Source organism: Coturnix japonica, chromosome 5 (genome assembly GCF_054131305.1).
Source record: "Coturnix japonica strain WE chromosome 5, WE-NBRP24, whole genome shotgun sequence".
NCBI classification, from domain to species: domain Eukaryota; kingdom Metazoa; phylum Chordata; class Aves; order Galliformes; family Phasianidae; genus Coturnix; species Coturnix japonica.
Genome location: NC_140667.1, coordinates 22,919,131 through 22,937,617, shown reverse-complemented (window position 1 = coordinate 22,937,617; position 18,487 = coordinate 22,919,131). Strand labels below are relative to the sequence as shown.

General features: G+C 37.6%; 2 protein-coding genes across 3 annotated transcripts in view; one reads left to right on the top strand and one right to left on the bottom strand.

Moving 5' to 3' along the window:
- The window catches only part of MYBPC3 (myosin binding protein C3), a 49,014-nt gene extending 41,765 nt beyond the window's left edge, over nucleotides 1–7,249 (bottom strand). The window contains exon 1 of the mRNA XM_015864288.3: nucleotides 7,066–7,249. Coding sequence (XP_015719774.1) covers nucleotides 7,066–7,090 — 25 coding nt within the window. The 5' untranslated portion in view covers nucleotides 7,091–7,249. The remainder of the gene's footprint in view (nucleotides 1–7,065) is intronic.
- Nucleotides 7,250–16,313: 9,064 nt separating this feature from the next.
- Nucleotides 16,314–18,487, top strand: part of SLC39A13 (solute carrier family 39 member 13) — a 72,736-nt gene continuing 70,562 nt past the window's right edge. For both annotated transcript variants that reach the window (XM_085548839.1, XM_085548840.1), the window contains exon 1: nucleotides 16,314–16,541. The gene's annotated coding sequence lies outside the window, so the exon portion shown is untranslated. The remainder of the gene's footprint in view (nucleotides 16,542–18,487) is intronic.

The following is an 18,487-nucleotide window of genomic DNA, read 5'->3' as shown; positions in this document are numbered from 1 at the left end:
TTTCCTATGTAGTATTTGATGACAACTGGTTTTCTAATGAATTACAAGATGGATGAAAATATTTCTTCTGTTGTAAGGAGCTCTTATGATGCTCATAATGAGAGATAATTGAATTACTAATACACGGGATGAACATGCATGAACCAAATAATGTGTTTTGGCTCATATGCAATTGAAGAACCACAATAGGTGGGAATTTGAAAGCAAGCCGTGTATTGTGATTAAGATACCCATAGTAATTTTTCCAATTGTGGGTTTTGATGAGGTAACTTACTTTACCATTTCCCTTGCAGAGAATTATTAGATTTTCTAAACTTTATTTTGAAACAAACTTTTCATTTTTGTGTTTTCATTTTAATGAATTCTGTTATCTTTTGCAAATTGCCCCTCACTATGCTTAAAAGTACCAATATAAAAATGTTATTTTATACTGTGTAAATACTGGTATTTAATACAAAACAAGTGTATAAAAATACCTGTAACACTCCGATTTGTGCATTAAATGTTTCTTGTGTATAATTAGTCATATTTTTTTATTGACTTACTCTTTGATAACCATGCTTTTATATAATATTATTAATTCTATCATTTTTGGTTATATCTGTTACCTCTGCTGCAAATTACCTGTGGCTCTACTACTTGGACAACAGCAGTAACTTTCCTAAACATCAGAATAATAGTTAGCCTTAAACTTTTGATTTTACTTTATAAAAAAGGAACGTAGCATGGAAGGATATATTCTTAAAGAAGTTGTTCATACTTGTGTTCAAACAGGTGCTTTAGTTAGAATAAATGGTATGTTTCTAATAATACCATCTGCACAAAATCTCTATTCCTGTGCCATATGCCAGACTGCGTAACTTAACTGACCTCAGTAGGGTTACACCTGCAAGAATTTCATCTGATGCTATTTGGGCCGTTGTCATAATACTAGACACTCTTCTGGCATTGCTTTGCAAAGAATTTACTTGATACTTAAGCATCTTTAAAGTGACTTGCAAATAATACCCAAATTTAGGTTGTAATATATTTTTGCTTTCCTTTGTTATGTGAAGTCCTACAATATGTTTTTCTTTCTTTTTCCCCTTCTATTTTCTTTCATTTTCTAATTTCATGAGAAAACAAATCTATTTTGCCCTGAGCCTGTTGCAGCTTCAAATGAGCTCCTTTTGTATTCTGCGTGTGTGTGAAGTTTCCACTGGGAATGGAATATCCCTGCATGCGCTTACTTTATTTCAGGCCTGCAACTGATATAATTGCCCTTAAAAGAATACAGTACTATAAAGATAGTAGTGCTCTGTACTTTAGCATAATACTCAGATGCTTGTTACCAATTGCACATCCTTTGAATAGAGTTCTGCACTTCAGTAAATATTGCCTCACCAGAGTATACCTTGATGCAGTCTGTAACTGTGACTAGATGTGCGAGTGCTATTGTAGGTAGCAACTCAAATGCAAGGAACTGGGAAAATGATTGAAGTTGTCCATGCAGCCACCCAGTGCAGAGCTAAGTGAGCTCTGGGACTCACTCCTGCAACACTCAGGCTAACCACTAGCTGGCTTCTCTCCCTGTGACTAGAGATATGGTGGCAAATTGGCCTTTTCTTCCCTCCGCGTGCTATCACCATCACTGTTCTATTTAAGCACAAAAGAGTCTATAAATATATTAATTACTGAACAGCAGTGTGGCCTGCAAATGTTCCTCTCTCTGAATATTTCAAGACATGCTCACTTAGATGGCTCATGAACAACAACAAAAAAAATTGCTGGACAGAATTATATGCACAGTAAGAAATCCCCACAGCCACAGCGTATCTCTGACTTGGGGAAAATCCAGATACTTAGGTGGAAGTTTACAAGTAATTCTCCCTGTCTTTTTCTTTCTTCCTTTCTTTTCCCTGCCAAAAGTCTAATTGATTTGGATTCCTGCTTGAAATGATTGTGCATATTTCCATTGAAGCATATAACTGGAAAGTACCAAGAACTTCCGTGAGAATAAAGGAAGAACCATTCCTGAGAACCCACATTTTTCAGAGATAAAGGAGACTGTAAGAGCCTTTGTCTTGCACCAGATTTTTAGTGGGTGAATAGCAGTGTCTCTCTGTATATGCACCTCTGTTCCCTTTCATTTTCTGCTGTTATTTGCATGCAGCAGAAAAGTAGGAATGTAAGGCTGAAGATTTTAAAATAAATTATTTTTTTAAAGAAGCTTCTGGACAAGCATGTGCTGGGAATTCCATCCTTTCCCGTTCCAGGGGGGAATGGGCACCTTAGCAAAAGAAGGCAAAGTGAGAGATCAGCTATGCTTAGCCTCCTTCCCTCTGTCTGCTATCTTGGGTAACAAATGTATCTGACTTCCAGATACTTTTTTTTCCCTTCATGCGACTGTAGCAGTCTGATCTATTTCCTCAGCAGGAATGACTCCAAATGTCACAATTCAAAGCTACTTGTCCGCCCTGAGAGCATTGCTTTTTCCTGCTTTTGTCAGAAACACGTTCCTCCCTTGGAAATCTCTCTCACTTCAACATTTGTCTTCTGCCCAGCTATGTCTCTCTAAGTTTCGCATATCCATTTGCTATTCAAAACACTCTTGAACACTACCACCACAAGTCTGTGGAAAATCCAGTAGCTGTGACACCTCTCGTGATGTTGTGGAATGTCTACACCTCTTGTGCCTGTCAGGCCCTGACAGATCTCAGGCACTGTCACATGCTTACCCAGACAGCAGACAAGCATGTAATGAGGAGACACTGGGTTGGAGCATGTGATAACTTAGTAGCCAGCTCCTCTGCCTCCTGTTTTTTCACTTCCCTGCTTCCATGAGATTCTAACCCACACAGCACAAAGGGAGAGAGTGGAGACATTTATGCTAATAATGTAGCAATGCTGAAGAAGAGATGCATATGAGTTACCAGAGCTGTTTTTTTTCCCCAGGAACTGTTGAAGGAGAGGTGCTGTGTATGTTTGTGTGGGGTTTGTTTGTTTCATTGTTTTGTGGGGGGGGGGGGGGGGGGGGGGGGGAGGGGGGATATGGGAATGGAGCTGGAATTGCTTTAGGAAATTAACCTTCCTCCTCATTTCTCATATTCCAGACTTTCCTACAATTCTATTGTCATAATGAGGAGAACTTTATGTAACTTCTTTAAACAGTGACTTTGTACTCATGGCAAAATAGTAAGCACGCTCCATGTGGTCTGAAGTAGTCTTGCAGAAATCTTTTTATACCTTATGCTGCTCCTACTACAACTTGCTTATGGCAGCAATCATTTAGGAGTTCTGTAACAACTGAATAGGGCTCTGGACACATCCATCATACAGTTATCTATGTCATAGGATCATTAAAGCTGGAAAAAGCCTCTAAAATCATCTAGTCTGGATAGTCCATCCCCACCATGCACACAAAATGGTGCTCCCAAGTGCCACATCTACACATTTCTCCAAAAACTCCAGGGACAGTGACTTCATCATCTCACTGAGTAGCCTGTTCCAGTATTTGGTCACTCTTCTGGAAATTAACTGTTCCTAATATCCAACCTGAACTTCCTGTGGTTTGAGGCCATTACCTTTCATCATATCACTACTGGTCCACCCTGCTCCCTCACCATGACCTCCTTTCAGGGAGTTGTAGAGAGCAATAGTCTCCCCTGAGCCACCTCTTTCCAAATTAAACAGTTTCAGTTCCCTCAGCTGCTCCTCATAAGACTTGTGCTCCTGACTCTTCACCAGCTTTGTTGCACCTCTCTAGACATCCTTCAGGGCCACAATGTCTTTCTTGTAATAAGGGACCTAAAACTGAACACAGTATTCAAGGTGTGGCCTCACCAGTGCCAAGTGGAGTGGGAAAGTTCCCTTTCTAAATTCATTCCATTTCTGAATTCAGAGTATGTGTGAAGTACCTGAAATCAAAGTGTGGATTTCACAAGAGAGTTTTTATCTAGATGGAGTGATAGAGTGCCATCCTGTTGTGGTTTTGTTTTTAAATTTCATCTTGCTTTCAGATCAGTTGCTCTGACTTCAACTTTTAATCATGCATGATAGAGGAGAGAAAGTTTAGCGCTTAAGGAAAATGTGTGTTAGTATGAGGCTTTGAAATAGTACTTCTGCCATTTTGAAATAAAATCTGTTGAAGTTATTAACATTTTAGGCGAATCTAGTGCATGTGGCTGAATGCACAGGTTGCAAACTGCAGTAGAAATCCAGGAGAAGAACTAGAAAAAATAGAAATTTTCTTCCACAGAACTGATGAGATCTTTTGCTTTATGTTTTGTTTAATTGTTATCCAGATTTTTATATGGGCAACGTATGGACTGATTATTAAAAGATAGATAGCATAAGCTTTTGGAGTTTCCTCAATTTGTTAAGGCTTCATGTTGAAAATGCATCTTTGTTTTAGTGCCTACACTTGGCATCAAGTTTTCCTTTTATACCGTTTGTTCTTTCATTGAGATAAAAGCCAAACTGTGAATAAACAGACTTCAGTAACAGAGCTCGTAAATTCCTCGCGGAGGAACTATATAAAGATGCTGTGCATTCCTAGGTCAGGACCTAAGTGGCTTCTTGCAATTACAAGCTTAATCATTCCTTGATCCAAAAGCTATTGAGCTACTCAATCTTATCATTCCTTGCCTACTTCAGCAGCTGAGACTGTAAATTCCTGTAATATGAGCAACAGGCAAGGAATAGTTTCACTAACCAGTAGCCTCTCTCTATCTATGCACTCATCACACTTGCTGTAAAATGTGAATAATAATATTTATCTTGCTTTGAACCTTGAATTAAAAAAATAAAATAAAATAGTTCTATGTAAATTGATGCTGATTTTTGAATTCCTGTAGCACACAGAAGTTCATTCTTGTGGACTAATATTTTAACACTGAGAAGTGCTTTACTTTGCTAGGTTCTTAAAATGTAGGAGGAGGAGCTAGGTTCCAACTAAAATTCTACAGGAAGCTCTTCATGATGCAATATTGTATGTTATTATGGAATGGCATAAGTCTATCCATATTTATAGCCAAAGTGTTTTTAGACCTTTGATAAAATTTCCTAGTATGAGCTTCAAAGTTTGGACTCCTTGATCTATAAAAGGCATGAATAAAACTTGATTCATTTTCAGAGAAGGCGAGTAATGACAGAATTCTCTTCTTCCTGATTTGGTAATGCACACCTTTCCCGTTAACTTCAATTTTTCTGCTACACTTTGTATGAAAAGTTCAGCTGTTTCCTTTTAATGTCACAGCATTAAATGTTGTGGAAATGGTTTGGGTGGTTTTTAACCTTTGTAAGTTTTCATAGCAATGAAAAGAAGACCTAAACTTTCCAAAAGGCCAGCGTTTGAGCAGAGATAACTATGAAATGTTTAAGACTTGGAAGTCTTCACTTTTTTTTTTTTTTATTATTATTATTTTTTTTTTAGTTTATTTGTCTGTTTATACATGTTGAAAGGCTTCTTAGAACTGCAAAATAGAGCTAGAATATCCTTGATCATTCCCTGGCATAAAGCATTTTCCCTTACCTGTGTGTGAGATGCCCTAATTTCATTATTAAAAGCTAAAGTTCTCTTAGGTTTCTTCAACAGTCTAACTTAATGATATATAAAAGACAGAAACCATGACCTGTCCAAGTACGAACTGTTAGATGCTTATCCAGCCCTTTTAAGATTATGTTTGATATTATCTCATCTTGAATTGTATAAACAACATGAAATAGAAAACCAAAGGGATTAATGTCTCTTGGGAGAAAGAGAAAATCCTCCCAAGAAGTTATGAGGCATGTGACTGTTTCTGTCTCAGTCAGAGCGGGTAATAAGAGCTTTTCCTCCCCTGCTGTGATAATCGCTTTGTTCACAAGCGCTGCGGAGGAGTGGTGATGTTAGACACCTGTTAGATTTCTTTCCTCTGGAAAAGTAAACTGGAGCAAAGTTTATCTTCATTGTTAGCTAGCAAAGGTGAGCATCTTCACATGCAGAAATGTTGCTTCTCATCCTCAGAGGCTGAAAATGATAATTTATAGACATGATGCCTAGAAGATTACCTTGTCAAATTTTGCCTAACCTGCTGTATTTCTTTTTGCTAACATTAGACATTTTGATGAATCTCAGAAGTCAGGTGGCTTTAAGAATAGAATATGATTATGAATATCTTTTTTTTTTTTTTTTTTTTTTTTTTCTTTTTCAGTCACTGAACTTTTACAAGCATATATTTTCAAGGTTTCCACTATAGATACAATGTCTGGTATGTACTTATTTTTGTATAAGCTCCCATCTGATTTCAGAAATTGCATCTTGAAGAATATCAAAGGAATATATAGAGATAGATAGCATTGTACTGGTGACACTGATGCTACTTTAGAGTGACTTTCTGAACATGGCTGGTTATCTTCTGTCTCAAGATGATGAAAGAGGGTAAATGAAAGGAAAGATATTCTTTAGTGTCTCTCTCTCTCTTTTTTTTTTTTTTTTTTTGCTAAAGCTCAGCTCTTACTGGCTGGAAGAACTAGAAAGAATAAGCTCTGAGCCAGGTACCATTTGCTTTCATTTCCACAAAGATTTCACAACAAATAACATCAAAATTTGTCAATTATGTTTCCTGGAAAGTATCAGGATTAAAAAAAAATAAAAAAAAATAAAAAAAATAAAGAAAGTGGGAGACTTTAATACTGCCCAGTTGCCCAAGAGAGAGACAAGAAGATTTTTTTTTTTATTTTTTTTTTCTTCACAGCTTGAAGGTTACTAGGAGAAGAAATAATAAATGAAAGGAAACTGAGTATTAAAGCATTAAAGCTCGATTCTCTTTTTGTCCAAAGTGTTTGGAGATAATTCTGTGTCTGAGGGTTACCAAATTAGTTATTGATTTCTCTACAAGAAAACACATTATGTTAATGAATTTATAAAATATAATCTCCTTTTTCTCTCTTCCCCCTCCCCCCCCAGCTCTTTTTTTTCTTTCCTTTTTTCTTTTCTTTCTTTCTTTTTTTTTTTTTTTCCCCTGTTTCCTAACATACAAAAGCTATTCAGAAATTTCTCTTTCAATCTCTTTTCAGACTTTGTTTGTCAGTCATGATCCTTACCTGCTTTCTTTGCAGGCTCTGGCATCTTCACTTTCTGATGAAGCTCCTGGTTGAATCTAGAATCTAGAAAGCAGAGTCCAAGCTAAACAGAAACAAGAGTGCAGGGCTTTTGAGACCCCCAGAAGAAACGCTCAGTGGAAGCCCCCATCCTGCTCCTCCCCCTTGAATCTCCACTGTTGTCAACTACAGCATTTTATCAATAGCAGGGCAAGCTTGACAGGCTACATCAGCTGGGATAAATATAGCCAAGTTCCAGGAGCCAGAGAACTCAAACCACCTAAGGCTGGCTACCGCTGATCTTTCCATGCAAACCACAGAATCACAGAATCCAAGCATGGTCTGATGCTGCACATGCTTCCCATTCGTATTTCATAAAGGATTCCTACCCTGCCATGTTTATAGCACTTGATCTGGTAATTCTTGCTGCAAGTGTATAGCTACTTGCAGTCTTGCTACTTTGCTATTGTTTTAGTTGAGTCAGACCCAAACAGCCTTTCACAGAGCTTTTTTCTTTATCTACTCTGCTGAAGACTATAGAACTCAATGCAAACTTCCTTGAAAGTTTTTCAGACATCTATACTTTACTGATATTTGCAGTCACAACTGGGGAATGTGACACTACTTAGTTTCAGTCCTGGCTCCCCATCCACCCACTTGATCTGCAGTATGTGTTACTTGAAAGTTTAACATTTTCTCTTCTTTTAAAGCACTATTTCAAAACACTTCTAGATGTTTTGTTTTGAGCAGAATTAAAACAAAAAGGGACAGATCTGGAGAAATCTCACCAGGGTATTGTTCTCATGTTTCCATTTCGTGCTTCAGCTTTTACTTCTTATTATTTATTAGTCTAGCAAAACAGCAAGTGTAGACAAACATCCCTGTAGTATCTTGTTGGTGCGTCCATCCTCTGTCACTATTGTCTGCCGCATTTTTACTTTTCATGAAAGCTCTGTAGGCCAAGTATTTGGCACATTTTAGCTGCCACTGGTACCGAAAAGAAAAAGATTAAAAAAAAACCACACACACACCACAATGTGGTTTTCAGTTTTTTACATCTGTAAAAATCTCTGTCTGAAGGTTCTCAGCTTTTGGCAGGAAGTGCAGAAAAGACAAGTGTGCATATATAGCACATCGTTCATTGTATTTCGTGTTTGCTCTTCACATCTGACTCTCTGGGTAGGCTGATAGGGCGAACAAGAAGCAGAAAAGGACTGCTGCTACTCCTCTCCTGATTTTGGGCCAAGTACTCCCTCCCTTTCCCCTGAAGGAATTTTTTCATACAAGTAAGGAAGATGAGCATGATGTGACCTATGTATATTTTCTGTTGTTTCTGTTTATAAAGGAACAGAAATTATCATGATACGTTTTGACATACTGTCCTGTGCCTGAGGTACTTCACTGGGAATCAGGGGATCTAGGTTATCAGCTTTGGCTTGAAGTCTTTCTAGGAACTTGAGCTTCACAGTATGAAAAATCTGTCTCTCAACTGGTGAAGGTCATTATTCTATCCTTTAATATTTTTCCCTATTAGAGAACTGGCATTAAACCTTTCTTCTCACCAGAGCTGATCCCCAGCGTGCTGCTGGAATAACATCAAAATCCCTTCTGGAAAGAGGCCTGTCAGATACTGGAGGCGATGGGAGGCAGAAGTAACATGAATAGACAGAAGCAGAAAGAAAAAAGCTATGCAGATTATCTAGAGATGGACTGTGATCAAAGCCACCTTTTTTCTCGACTAATTTGCCTCTTTAGTATGTCCTTGAGATGATGTTTACAAGGGAAATCAGCGGTCACTTCTGCAAAACTTAAAACATGAACCTCATGTAATTGCTTTTAGAACATGCTTAACTTTCTCAGGAATCACTTTGACTCAATAAGTCAGTTTCACTATTTCATCCTTTCTCAATCACGTATTAGCAAATAATTATTTTTATTGAAAGTCTGTATGTTATGTTGTAAAGTGGTTGTACTGATAAAATACATAGTACGCTGAGGTGTTTTCTTCAATCTGCATTCAAAAGATTGTTCAGGTCATCAGTATTTTTTCAGTTAGTACTGTAGGCCTTTATTAACATGAACTAAAGCAGCATAAGTGGAAATAAACCCATTTGCATGGGTTTAAAGAAAATGTGTGCTTCAGTAGAGAGCGTTTTAAATGCAGGCATCTAGTATTTATCTCTTTCTTTAGGACTGTATCTGTGGGTGTCCAGTAAGAGGTACTTTAAAGCAAGAACTGAGAAGCTTAGACTAATAAAATGTGGGATAATTCATATCTAACACAGATCTTGTCCTGAAGCAATAATAGATATTACCTATAAGCATATCTTGGCTATTTCTTTTAAATTCCTGGAAGTCTCAGTAGCGTTGAGTCACCTCAATACTAATTTATTTCTAAAATGACATTATGAAGTCCTTGGAGTTGATGTTTTACAGTATTAATTCATCTGCTGAAATATGCATTGTGGAAGCATTGATTGCATTTTGGGTCTGAATTTTCTAATTTCTATCTTGAATATCCTCTTGTCTGGGAGAACGCAATTGCCATTTGATGTCTGAATGTCAGCTATTTTCTGTGCTTTTGTCAGAGCACAGCTACTCTTTTACAACAAAGGTACAGCTGTGCAAAACACTTTTGTACCTGACACTGGATACAGAAACATTTTCCTTCTTTTCCTGCTTTCTTACTGTGAGATATTTGTCTGCAAAACTCTCAGGCATGTGCCCGATGGCAGTGGCCATAGAGGAGATCATGTCCATCACTGTCATCTATGGCAGGGTCCTACTTCCTCTAGGGCAGATGGGAGTTAATCCTGACATCACATGGCTGGCAGATGAACTGCATTTGTATGTTTCTGTGGAAGTTTACAAGGTGGTCAAAGCCATATTTCCTTTCAGAAGGCTTTCATTAGACTGAATTCTAAGGTGTGGGTTACTTGTGGATAGTATCCCAGAAGCTGTCCATGTGCTGTTATTTCCAAATGAAGTGGAGAGAAGTTTATATTAATCTGAATAATAAAATACGATTGGTTGTTAGGTCACTACCAAATATATAACCAGGTAACATAGCATTCCCACTGTGCATTAGAAAGGAATTCTAGATCATGGACTATGTTAGATTGTGTTAGGCAGTGTTTCTTTATTAATGCTGGGAGTGGTGTGTGCAAGGTTTCATCCCAGAGGTGATCACATAAGCAGGTTTATACTGTTTTGTGCTCCTTCCTCTTATTTTTCACAGATACGTAGAAACTTTTTAGACTTAAAATACTATGGGCACTCATAAGCTCTTGGGAACCGTTTCCCATTGCTTTTCATGTTTTACAAATTATATATACATACGTACACATGTATGCTTAAATAAATATTTGTTATTTAATGTGATTAGCAATTCCCTGTTCTTCAGTGAATTTTCCACCTATGATAACACCTGACATTTTGTTTCCTTTGGATCTCTTTGCTCAGGATTTCATTTTTATTTTTATTGTTTTTGTTCCAGATTTTTCCTACTATAGATATGTGGGTTTTTTCCTTTTGTAAACATTTAGTGGTATAGATTTAATTCAGCAAACTACAGAAGGACATGAATGCCATTAAATGTGGTCTTAATTCTGAACATTTGTGTGCTCAAAACAGGCATTTTTAATTTGAATGCTGCTGGTTATTCTCCTTAGATGCTTCTCAGGATTCAAAGTCAAGTTCTTCCTTGGTTAAAGGAGAACCATAGAATGAGATCTGATGTGGGGAAACAATCCTATTCCACACTCACATATTTGCAAGTTTTGTGATTTAAAAGGTGTTATTTTAAAATAGTGTCAGCAAGTCGAAGGCAGGGCAAAATAAATGTTTTCTCTGAAATTACTCTTGTGGTTACCAGGTGGCAGCATTGCAGTGATAATAATTCTTTCTAGCGTTTTCTACGTTATATTTATTTATTTAAGCAACCACTTTTAATAACAAAACTGCAATGCAAATGAATTATCTGGTAGCGGTGTCTATGCAAGTCCAAAATAGATCAGTCTGTGTAGTGGATCATGAAGAGTAGTTATCGTGCACCACAAAACTGGATGATCTTTTAGAAAGTGCATCAAGTTTCCTCCTGTATTCAAATGAAACTGATGTATAGCGAAGCAGCATATAATAAATGTCTTTGGAACTTTGCTGCAAAAGTGAATGAGAGGGAAATGATGTCCTTTCTTGTCAACTGAATTATCTTACAAGTTTGACATTATTGCTCCCTGCCTCAGACTGTGACTTTCCTCATGCGTTTCAAAATCAGGTTTAAAAATGACAGTAGTAAATGGCCTGTAGTGAAAGACCATGTGATTTATCTTCCTGATTTTTAATAGCAGCAGCACAAAACACTAAAAATTTGTTATTTATGGGCAAAGTTAGCAGCACATCCTTCTAGTAAAACTACCAAATGTCCCACTGAAAGATTAGTTTTTTAGATGGTTACAGCTTTGCCCATATTTAACTATGCGGGCAGAAAATACATATATTGCCCATCTACCTGGGGCTTGTTCTACTTTTAGTTTCTGTTATTTCAATTATTTCTCATCTCTGTCTCTGCCTCTTAGTTTCGTGAAAACAAGCAGCTCCGTTATCCGGCAGATTCTTAGGATGAGGTAGATATAATTAACTTGTAGCTCCAGCAGCTGCAGGTCTGTCGGAACAGTCAAATTGTCTGTGTGCAGAGCACAGGCCCAACACTGAAGTGCTACAACCCAGCCAGTGTTTCCTCTGTGCTTTTGAAATGCAGAGCACTGAGGTGCACTGTGCAAAGGTGCTTGACCTCCCTAGTTGAACTGGAGTTCACAAGGCTTTGCTAGATCAGGGTAATGCCGACGCTGCTTGGTTGAACTTGCTTCTGCCAACCCATTTTATGTCCCATATTTTGAATTTTTCTGGGCATTTGACAGTTAAGTAGCTTTCATTTCAGGGCTGTACTTCTGACTGGCTTCATTATACTCAATATGGAATTGATTTGTTTCATGTTCTGGACTGCAGAAAAAGGTGCAGTTTACACATGCTAAGATTCTTAGATTCTTCTCTGTGAGTGCTGTGGCTGCATCAGTAGTGTCCCAGGTAGGATTCAGCAGGATTTTATCTGCATTATCTCTGGACTGTCAGGGGTCTCAAGCTGAATCCATATGAACTAAGAGCATACAATAGATATATCTTTTGTTCCAGATAACATTTCTCTCCAAAATATGAATGAGGGGGAAAGAATTGTACCTTCTGAAAGGGAGGGGACAGGTCACCTAGAGTGGGATAGGGAAATAAAAACAGGTGATGGAAGCGTGTAGGTGGGAAGAAGAAATATGAGGTTTGAGGTTGTGGGAGGTGTTTGAAATAGGTCTCAAAAGATGGGAATATTGAATGGTAGTACAACTGAGTACAAAGTGAAGGGAGGAGAACTGGGAGTCAGTAGGCGATGAGTCTGAAACTGTAAGAGGATGTGGGATGGCAAAACTATAAATATCTGAACAAATACAAGGGCTATTCTGAAAATGATGCCTCCTTTTTTTATTATTTTGGCCCATGATGTAGGAGATGGATGTTGGTGTTATGGAGGTAGGGATTGAAACGTCCAGCCAATATTCTGTCATATTTTGTTGTTGTATGACAGATGGGAGCAGAGGGGCAGTCTGAAAGAAATGGTTTCTGACATGGAAGTGTATATGAAGCAAATGTGTGAAATTGAATTATGGAAAAAAAAAAATCTCCCACTGATATCCATTGATGCTGCTGAACAGTTAGGGACACCAAGTAATGGATATGAGCACAGTGAGGTGGTGGGAATTTGTTTCAGCAGGAATGACAGTGAAATGAAAGACAAGCCACTTTCCCAATAACCATGTTCAGCTGTCACACCATGAAGTGAACATCGTCTCATTGAGTTCATCTACACAAACTGTCAAATTACAACCAGAGAACTGTATACAAAGCTGAATATCAGCTTTAATGCGTTGCAAACAATGGTGGCAGCACTGTAATATCACAAAGTTTGTCCTATGAATGCTCACATAGGAAAAGAAAGAACAGCAAATGTAAGTTTGTTGGAACATATAGAACCAATATGAGGCTGCGTGACAATTCCCTGGATGGCTTTATTATCAGCCATGATAACCACTAGCTGCCTGGATCAAAATGACAGTCCTTGGTGGCTGAAGTGATGTGCACTTTCTTTTGGGATGGATGATTGTTCTGGATTTCCTAGAATTTTCCTGAGAATTTGCTCTGCTGAATGGTGTTATCTTTTCTTATCTGTTGTAGTTTCCATTGAAATAAATAGGAGGCATTAATTTTGGAGCAACTTATGTATATTGGAATTGAGAACCACTTGCATAATGAGAAGATGACTGTGGCATGTGTGAGAAAAGTTTACCTGAGAGGAAGAAATCAGACTAGCTGGACATTAAAGTAAAACAGCCAATAAATACTGAGGCATCCCATGGCTTGGTCTAAAGGAGGAGAAAGCCTAAAAGAAGAGATGGGATTGAGTAACTGGGAATGGCTGAGAAAGGAACAGGATACAGTGTTGTGGGTGTGAAAAAGTGAAAGAGGGCATGACTAGCAATGAATTTTAGGATTTTGTTTCTAACTGCAAGTGCTCAAAATTCAGAAAACTAGTGAGTTAAACCTAAAAAACCCAAAATGATTTGTATACGCAAATGGCCAGCTCAGCATCCAGACATTCTTTGCTTTGCATAAAGCAAAGGCGTCAGTGTATTCTGCACGAAGGCATTGGTGGTCAAAGGGCTTCTCATAGGACGAACGCTAAAGCACTGCTACTGAGGAGCTGAAACAAATGCTCAGAGGGAGCCCTTAAAGCACAGAAACTGCATTCCTTCCTACCACAAAGCCGCTTCCCCAATCCTTTGCATAACCTTGGTCTCCTCAGCACCTCCTCCCACCCTTCCTTCTGCTCTGCCACCTCCTGCTAAAGCTTATCTACTCTACCACATCCTCATTCTCCTCCTGTCCATAGACTGGTTTTCTTATTCTCACGTAGTGCTTTGGCTCCCCAGTAGTAAAAAGTAATACTGTGGGGAAGCAAAGGCATAAAGAAGGGGGATGTGGCTGTGAGAATGGAGGGAGTGGAAAGAGACAAAATGGAAAGATAATTGCACTGAGAAGCTTGATCTAATAGGCCTGCTTTGGGCAGGGGCTTAGATGAGGTCACTTCCAGAAGTCCCTTCCAAAACAAGTTTCTCCATCCTTCTCTGTGGTGGTCTGAGAGATTGTGTGGGAAATAAATGGGGCTACAGCTGACATAGATGAGTTATGAGAAAGAATGTAAAGAATACCTGCAGCCTACTGCTTTTTCCATCTTCGCTGAAAGAAGTTCACATTTCCCAGCTCATGGAATTGGACTCTGATGACCTGAGCTGTATACAGACCTCTCTAATACCACAGGCTCAACTGAACCAACAAAACTGAAACATGCAAATTTGTTGGAGAGGAGAGATGAAACTTAGTGCTAGCTATGCTACAGTTGCCTTAAAGAGAATGTTCTTTGTCTTGTAAGACTAGTACTTTCAATGGAGTATTTTTTGTTTATTATAAGCTTTACATTTTTAGTGTTTTATTTCTTTAGATACCAATCAGAGGACTGCAGAACCTATCCTGTAATAAAGGGTCAAGGGAGTTGGGACTGTTTAGCTTGGGGAAGAGAAGGCTGTAGGAAGACCTCACTGTGATCTGCTAGAACTTGAAAGGAGTTTACAAGCAGGAAGGGAAGACTTTTTACACAGATAGATTTTGACAAGGCAACAACAGCAAAATGTGGACTGTGGGCAACATTTTCCTAGCAACAGTGCAGTCACTGTAGCTGTGAAACAGTGGGTCATCTCCACAGAGGCTCCTGTTCATTGCTGGTGAAAATGCATAGATATTGGTGGCTGTAACCATGTTAAAAAATTGTGTTTTGTAGCTGAGAATGTGCTCTACTGAATAGTGCTATTGTGCTCTTTGTATCAGTTGTAGTCTTCATGGAAACAAATAGGCAGCATCATTTTAGAGCAACTTATGTACTTAAGAGTGGGACTCAGGAGGAGCAGATACTGTTCTGTACCTTAGTTAAAGTATGGATTATTTATGTTGTTATATATGATGAGCTCTCTGCTATGAATTTACAATATGTGGTAAAAGTATAAACAAAATTAGGGTAGTATAGTAAACAAATTGAACTGGGTTGTCATGTAATAGAGGTACTTGTTATGATGTTGGCACTGTAGTATGAATTAAGCTTGATGCTTATGAAGTGACTTCAGTTGTGCAGAGATTTGAACAAGAGGATGAAAATCTAGAATGATATGGCAGAAAGAAAAAGATAAAAGGATACAGGTAGAAAAAACAACCTGGGGCAGGAGGTAACTGGAAAGTACAGAGCACAAAACACATTGAAATACAGAATAAGGATAAGTACAGATTATAATACTGTGGCAGTATATGAATCTGAAAGTGAGGTTATGGAGATAAAAGACAATGAAGAAGGTGGTAATAAAATATGAAATGTATTAGGATTTGCATATATATGTATTGTTCAGGAAATTTTTCAGATGTGAGGAATGTAGAGTTTCAAGTGGGAAATAAATAATAACACCTTGAACTGCAGTTCTCCCCGAGTAACAGCACAGAACCTGACATATCTAAAATTCTCTTAGACTGCATAGGGCTAAAAAAGATAGCACTCTGTGTACTGTTCTAAGCAGACTATCCCTTTGTACAACCATTGCAATTTTTCTATATTCTATAGCTTGAAGGGGAGCCTAAAATATTTTATAGGGCTCAGTATTTTGAATTTAGCTCAGTAATGGTTTTCTGAATAATATTGTTTCAGGTGAATGGATTAGGAACTGGTCAGCAACTAATAAGCATGATAGATTTCTTTAATGGAGGCTGCAAAGATCGTGTGTTAGTTGAACATCCAACTGTGGTTTCTGTAGTTTGAATGTTTGCTTTGAAATATTGGATAATTTCTAACAACAGTGGACTGCAGAATGTTCCAGTAAATTTGTAATAGTTGTAGGTAATCTGTACAGATTGATCTGACCTATTTATATTTTTCCAGCACCTCCTTTTGTCTGTCAATTGGCCTCCGTCAGAGAAAAATGGTATTCACTCTGCAATTTTCCTGAACAAATGATTCTGTCACATTTATTTTTGGCTTTTTTTCCTCTAAAATAGCCAAAGAGCTTGTTTCCATGTGAAACTAAATGGTACTAATCAGTGTGATTACACAGCCTGCTATCCAGACCAGTTTGATTGGATGAGATACAAAGGGTACTGTGGTGGAGAAGCATCACAGCTGCTATGCATGATTATTCAGACTCTTTATGCCACAGATGAAAAACCTAACCAGAAGCAGATGGGGATTAAATATTTTTAGAAACAGCACTGCAAAGTATTAACAAGAGGAAGAGAAAAAGTTTGCAACTTCGGAGACTAACGAATTTTTAAACCTGCTTGTTAAGGTATATTCAGTATTGTTTGTATAAATATTGCAATTCTTTCTTGTGGATGGTACCAGGGTGAGATGCAAATTTTTCAATTCCAGCACAAGCTGCTCTAAAATAATATTTTAAAGTAACATACAAATCACAAATCACTCATTTAACGTTTCTTTTCTGATTGTTTTAATTTAGTATAATTTCTTCGTAATGTAATTGTCTTCTGTGTGAGATGTTAGAAAAGCAGAAAACTTGGACTCTCAGATCTAAGAAGGTGTGAAATACATTTAGTGGCATCCTAAACATCTTCATGATTAACATATTAGGTCTGTTCAGTCATCACAGTTTTCCTGCAAGAGGAAATGATTCTTCTCCTGTGAATTACTGTGTCAGAAAATAATCAGTTCTGCTTTTCAGCTGTGTTTTTTATGAGGACACTTTATAAAGAATTAATCCTTTAGTTTTCTAGAATATCAAATCTACATGTCTGATAAGGGCAAATGTCTTTTATCACTTTCTAAAAGCAAGTCATTGATGCAGAGATGTCATGTGTACTAAGCAGAAAAGTCCTGATTTTCTAGCTCAGGTTGAAGAAAACTCAAACAAGGTCAGTGTGTTGAATACTGATCTAGTCCTCTGAGGGCTACTTCAGGGTCTTGAGCTTCCATCCTAGAATTACAATATGGATGCAGATTGAGTATATCCAACTCTCAGTTAGTGAGTATTTCATTAAGTCCTATGGGAAGTAAATATTTTCTTAAATCATTTCATAGCTTTTGAACCTATCGCACCCTAACTGAATGTAAAATATTTGACAAGGAGAGTGTATTATTTTTTGATAAAGTACTGATGTCCTCACCCACTTTTAATTCCCAAACAATTCCTGACACTGACTGATAGATTTCTTGTGTTCAAGAACTGCAAATTAGAATTGTGAAGTACCGCATTGTGAACTTTATAAAGAGCTGCTTTTTCCTTGGCTGAAAAAATTAACTGTATCTCAGTGATGTCACCAGACTTTTCACTTCCACAGCGAGATTGGTGGTATATGTAAAGGTGACTACATTTAGATATAGCTTAGAGAACTCGCATCTGTAAGAACATTGTCACTTTCAACTCTCTCTGGTTTCAGTGAGGAGTAAGTTCTGAAAACCTCCAAGTTAGCCATGTTACTGAATTAAGCCTTCAACATTGTTGTGTTTGACAAGTTCTGCTGCTGTTTAATATTATTAAGTAAAACCAATTCCTTAGATGAAATGAGATAGGTATAAAACTAACTTATTTTAGAATTCACTTTCTCCCAGACAGTTTATTGTTGCTTGTTACATTATCAAAACATACAGATATATTTTTTTCTATTGGTCTTGGTCAGAAGTCAAGAACATGTGCAGGAGTCATGAGTATCAGTTATTCAAAAACTATTTTTCTGGAACTTCAGATATGTTCTGGACTTGGGGTGAATGTTTTTTTGTTTGTTTATTTGAATCTAATCTGGTTTGTAGCTGTGTAACAAGTATATTGTAACGCTGTACTTGCAGAAATGGCCAGAAGAGGGGGGTGGGGGGGGGTGGGGGGGAGGGAAAGAGGCTTCATTAATTTCAGTAATTATGACATTTCCTGATTTCTGAGTGGTTAACCACAGCTGAGATATGTTAAATAATACTAAAGCGTTAATTTTTTTTTTCTTAGTGTTTGCTGGTGTAGGTTTTCTTAAGCATTTTCAGTTGCACAGGGTAAATTTTCCATTCTATCTCAGGCGCTGAATTTTCTTTTATTTTGCATTTTGAGCGTAACTTGTACAATGCAGTTGTTATTAGTTACTATTGTTTTACAGTAGGGATTAAATTCCATGATTAAAAGCTTAAAAACTTCTTGAGGCAGAAATCTGCAAAAACATGATAAAGACAACTCATTTTCCAGAAAAGTTCTTAAGCCAATGTCAAGATGCCACTGTGGATAAATAAGCAACA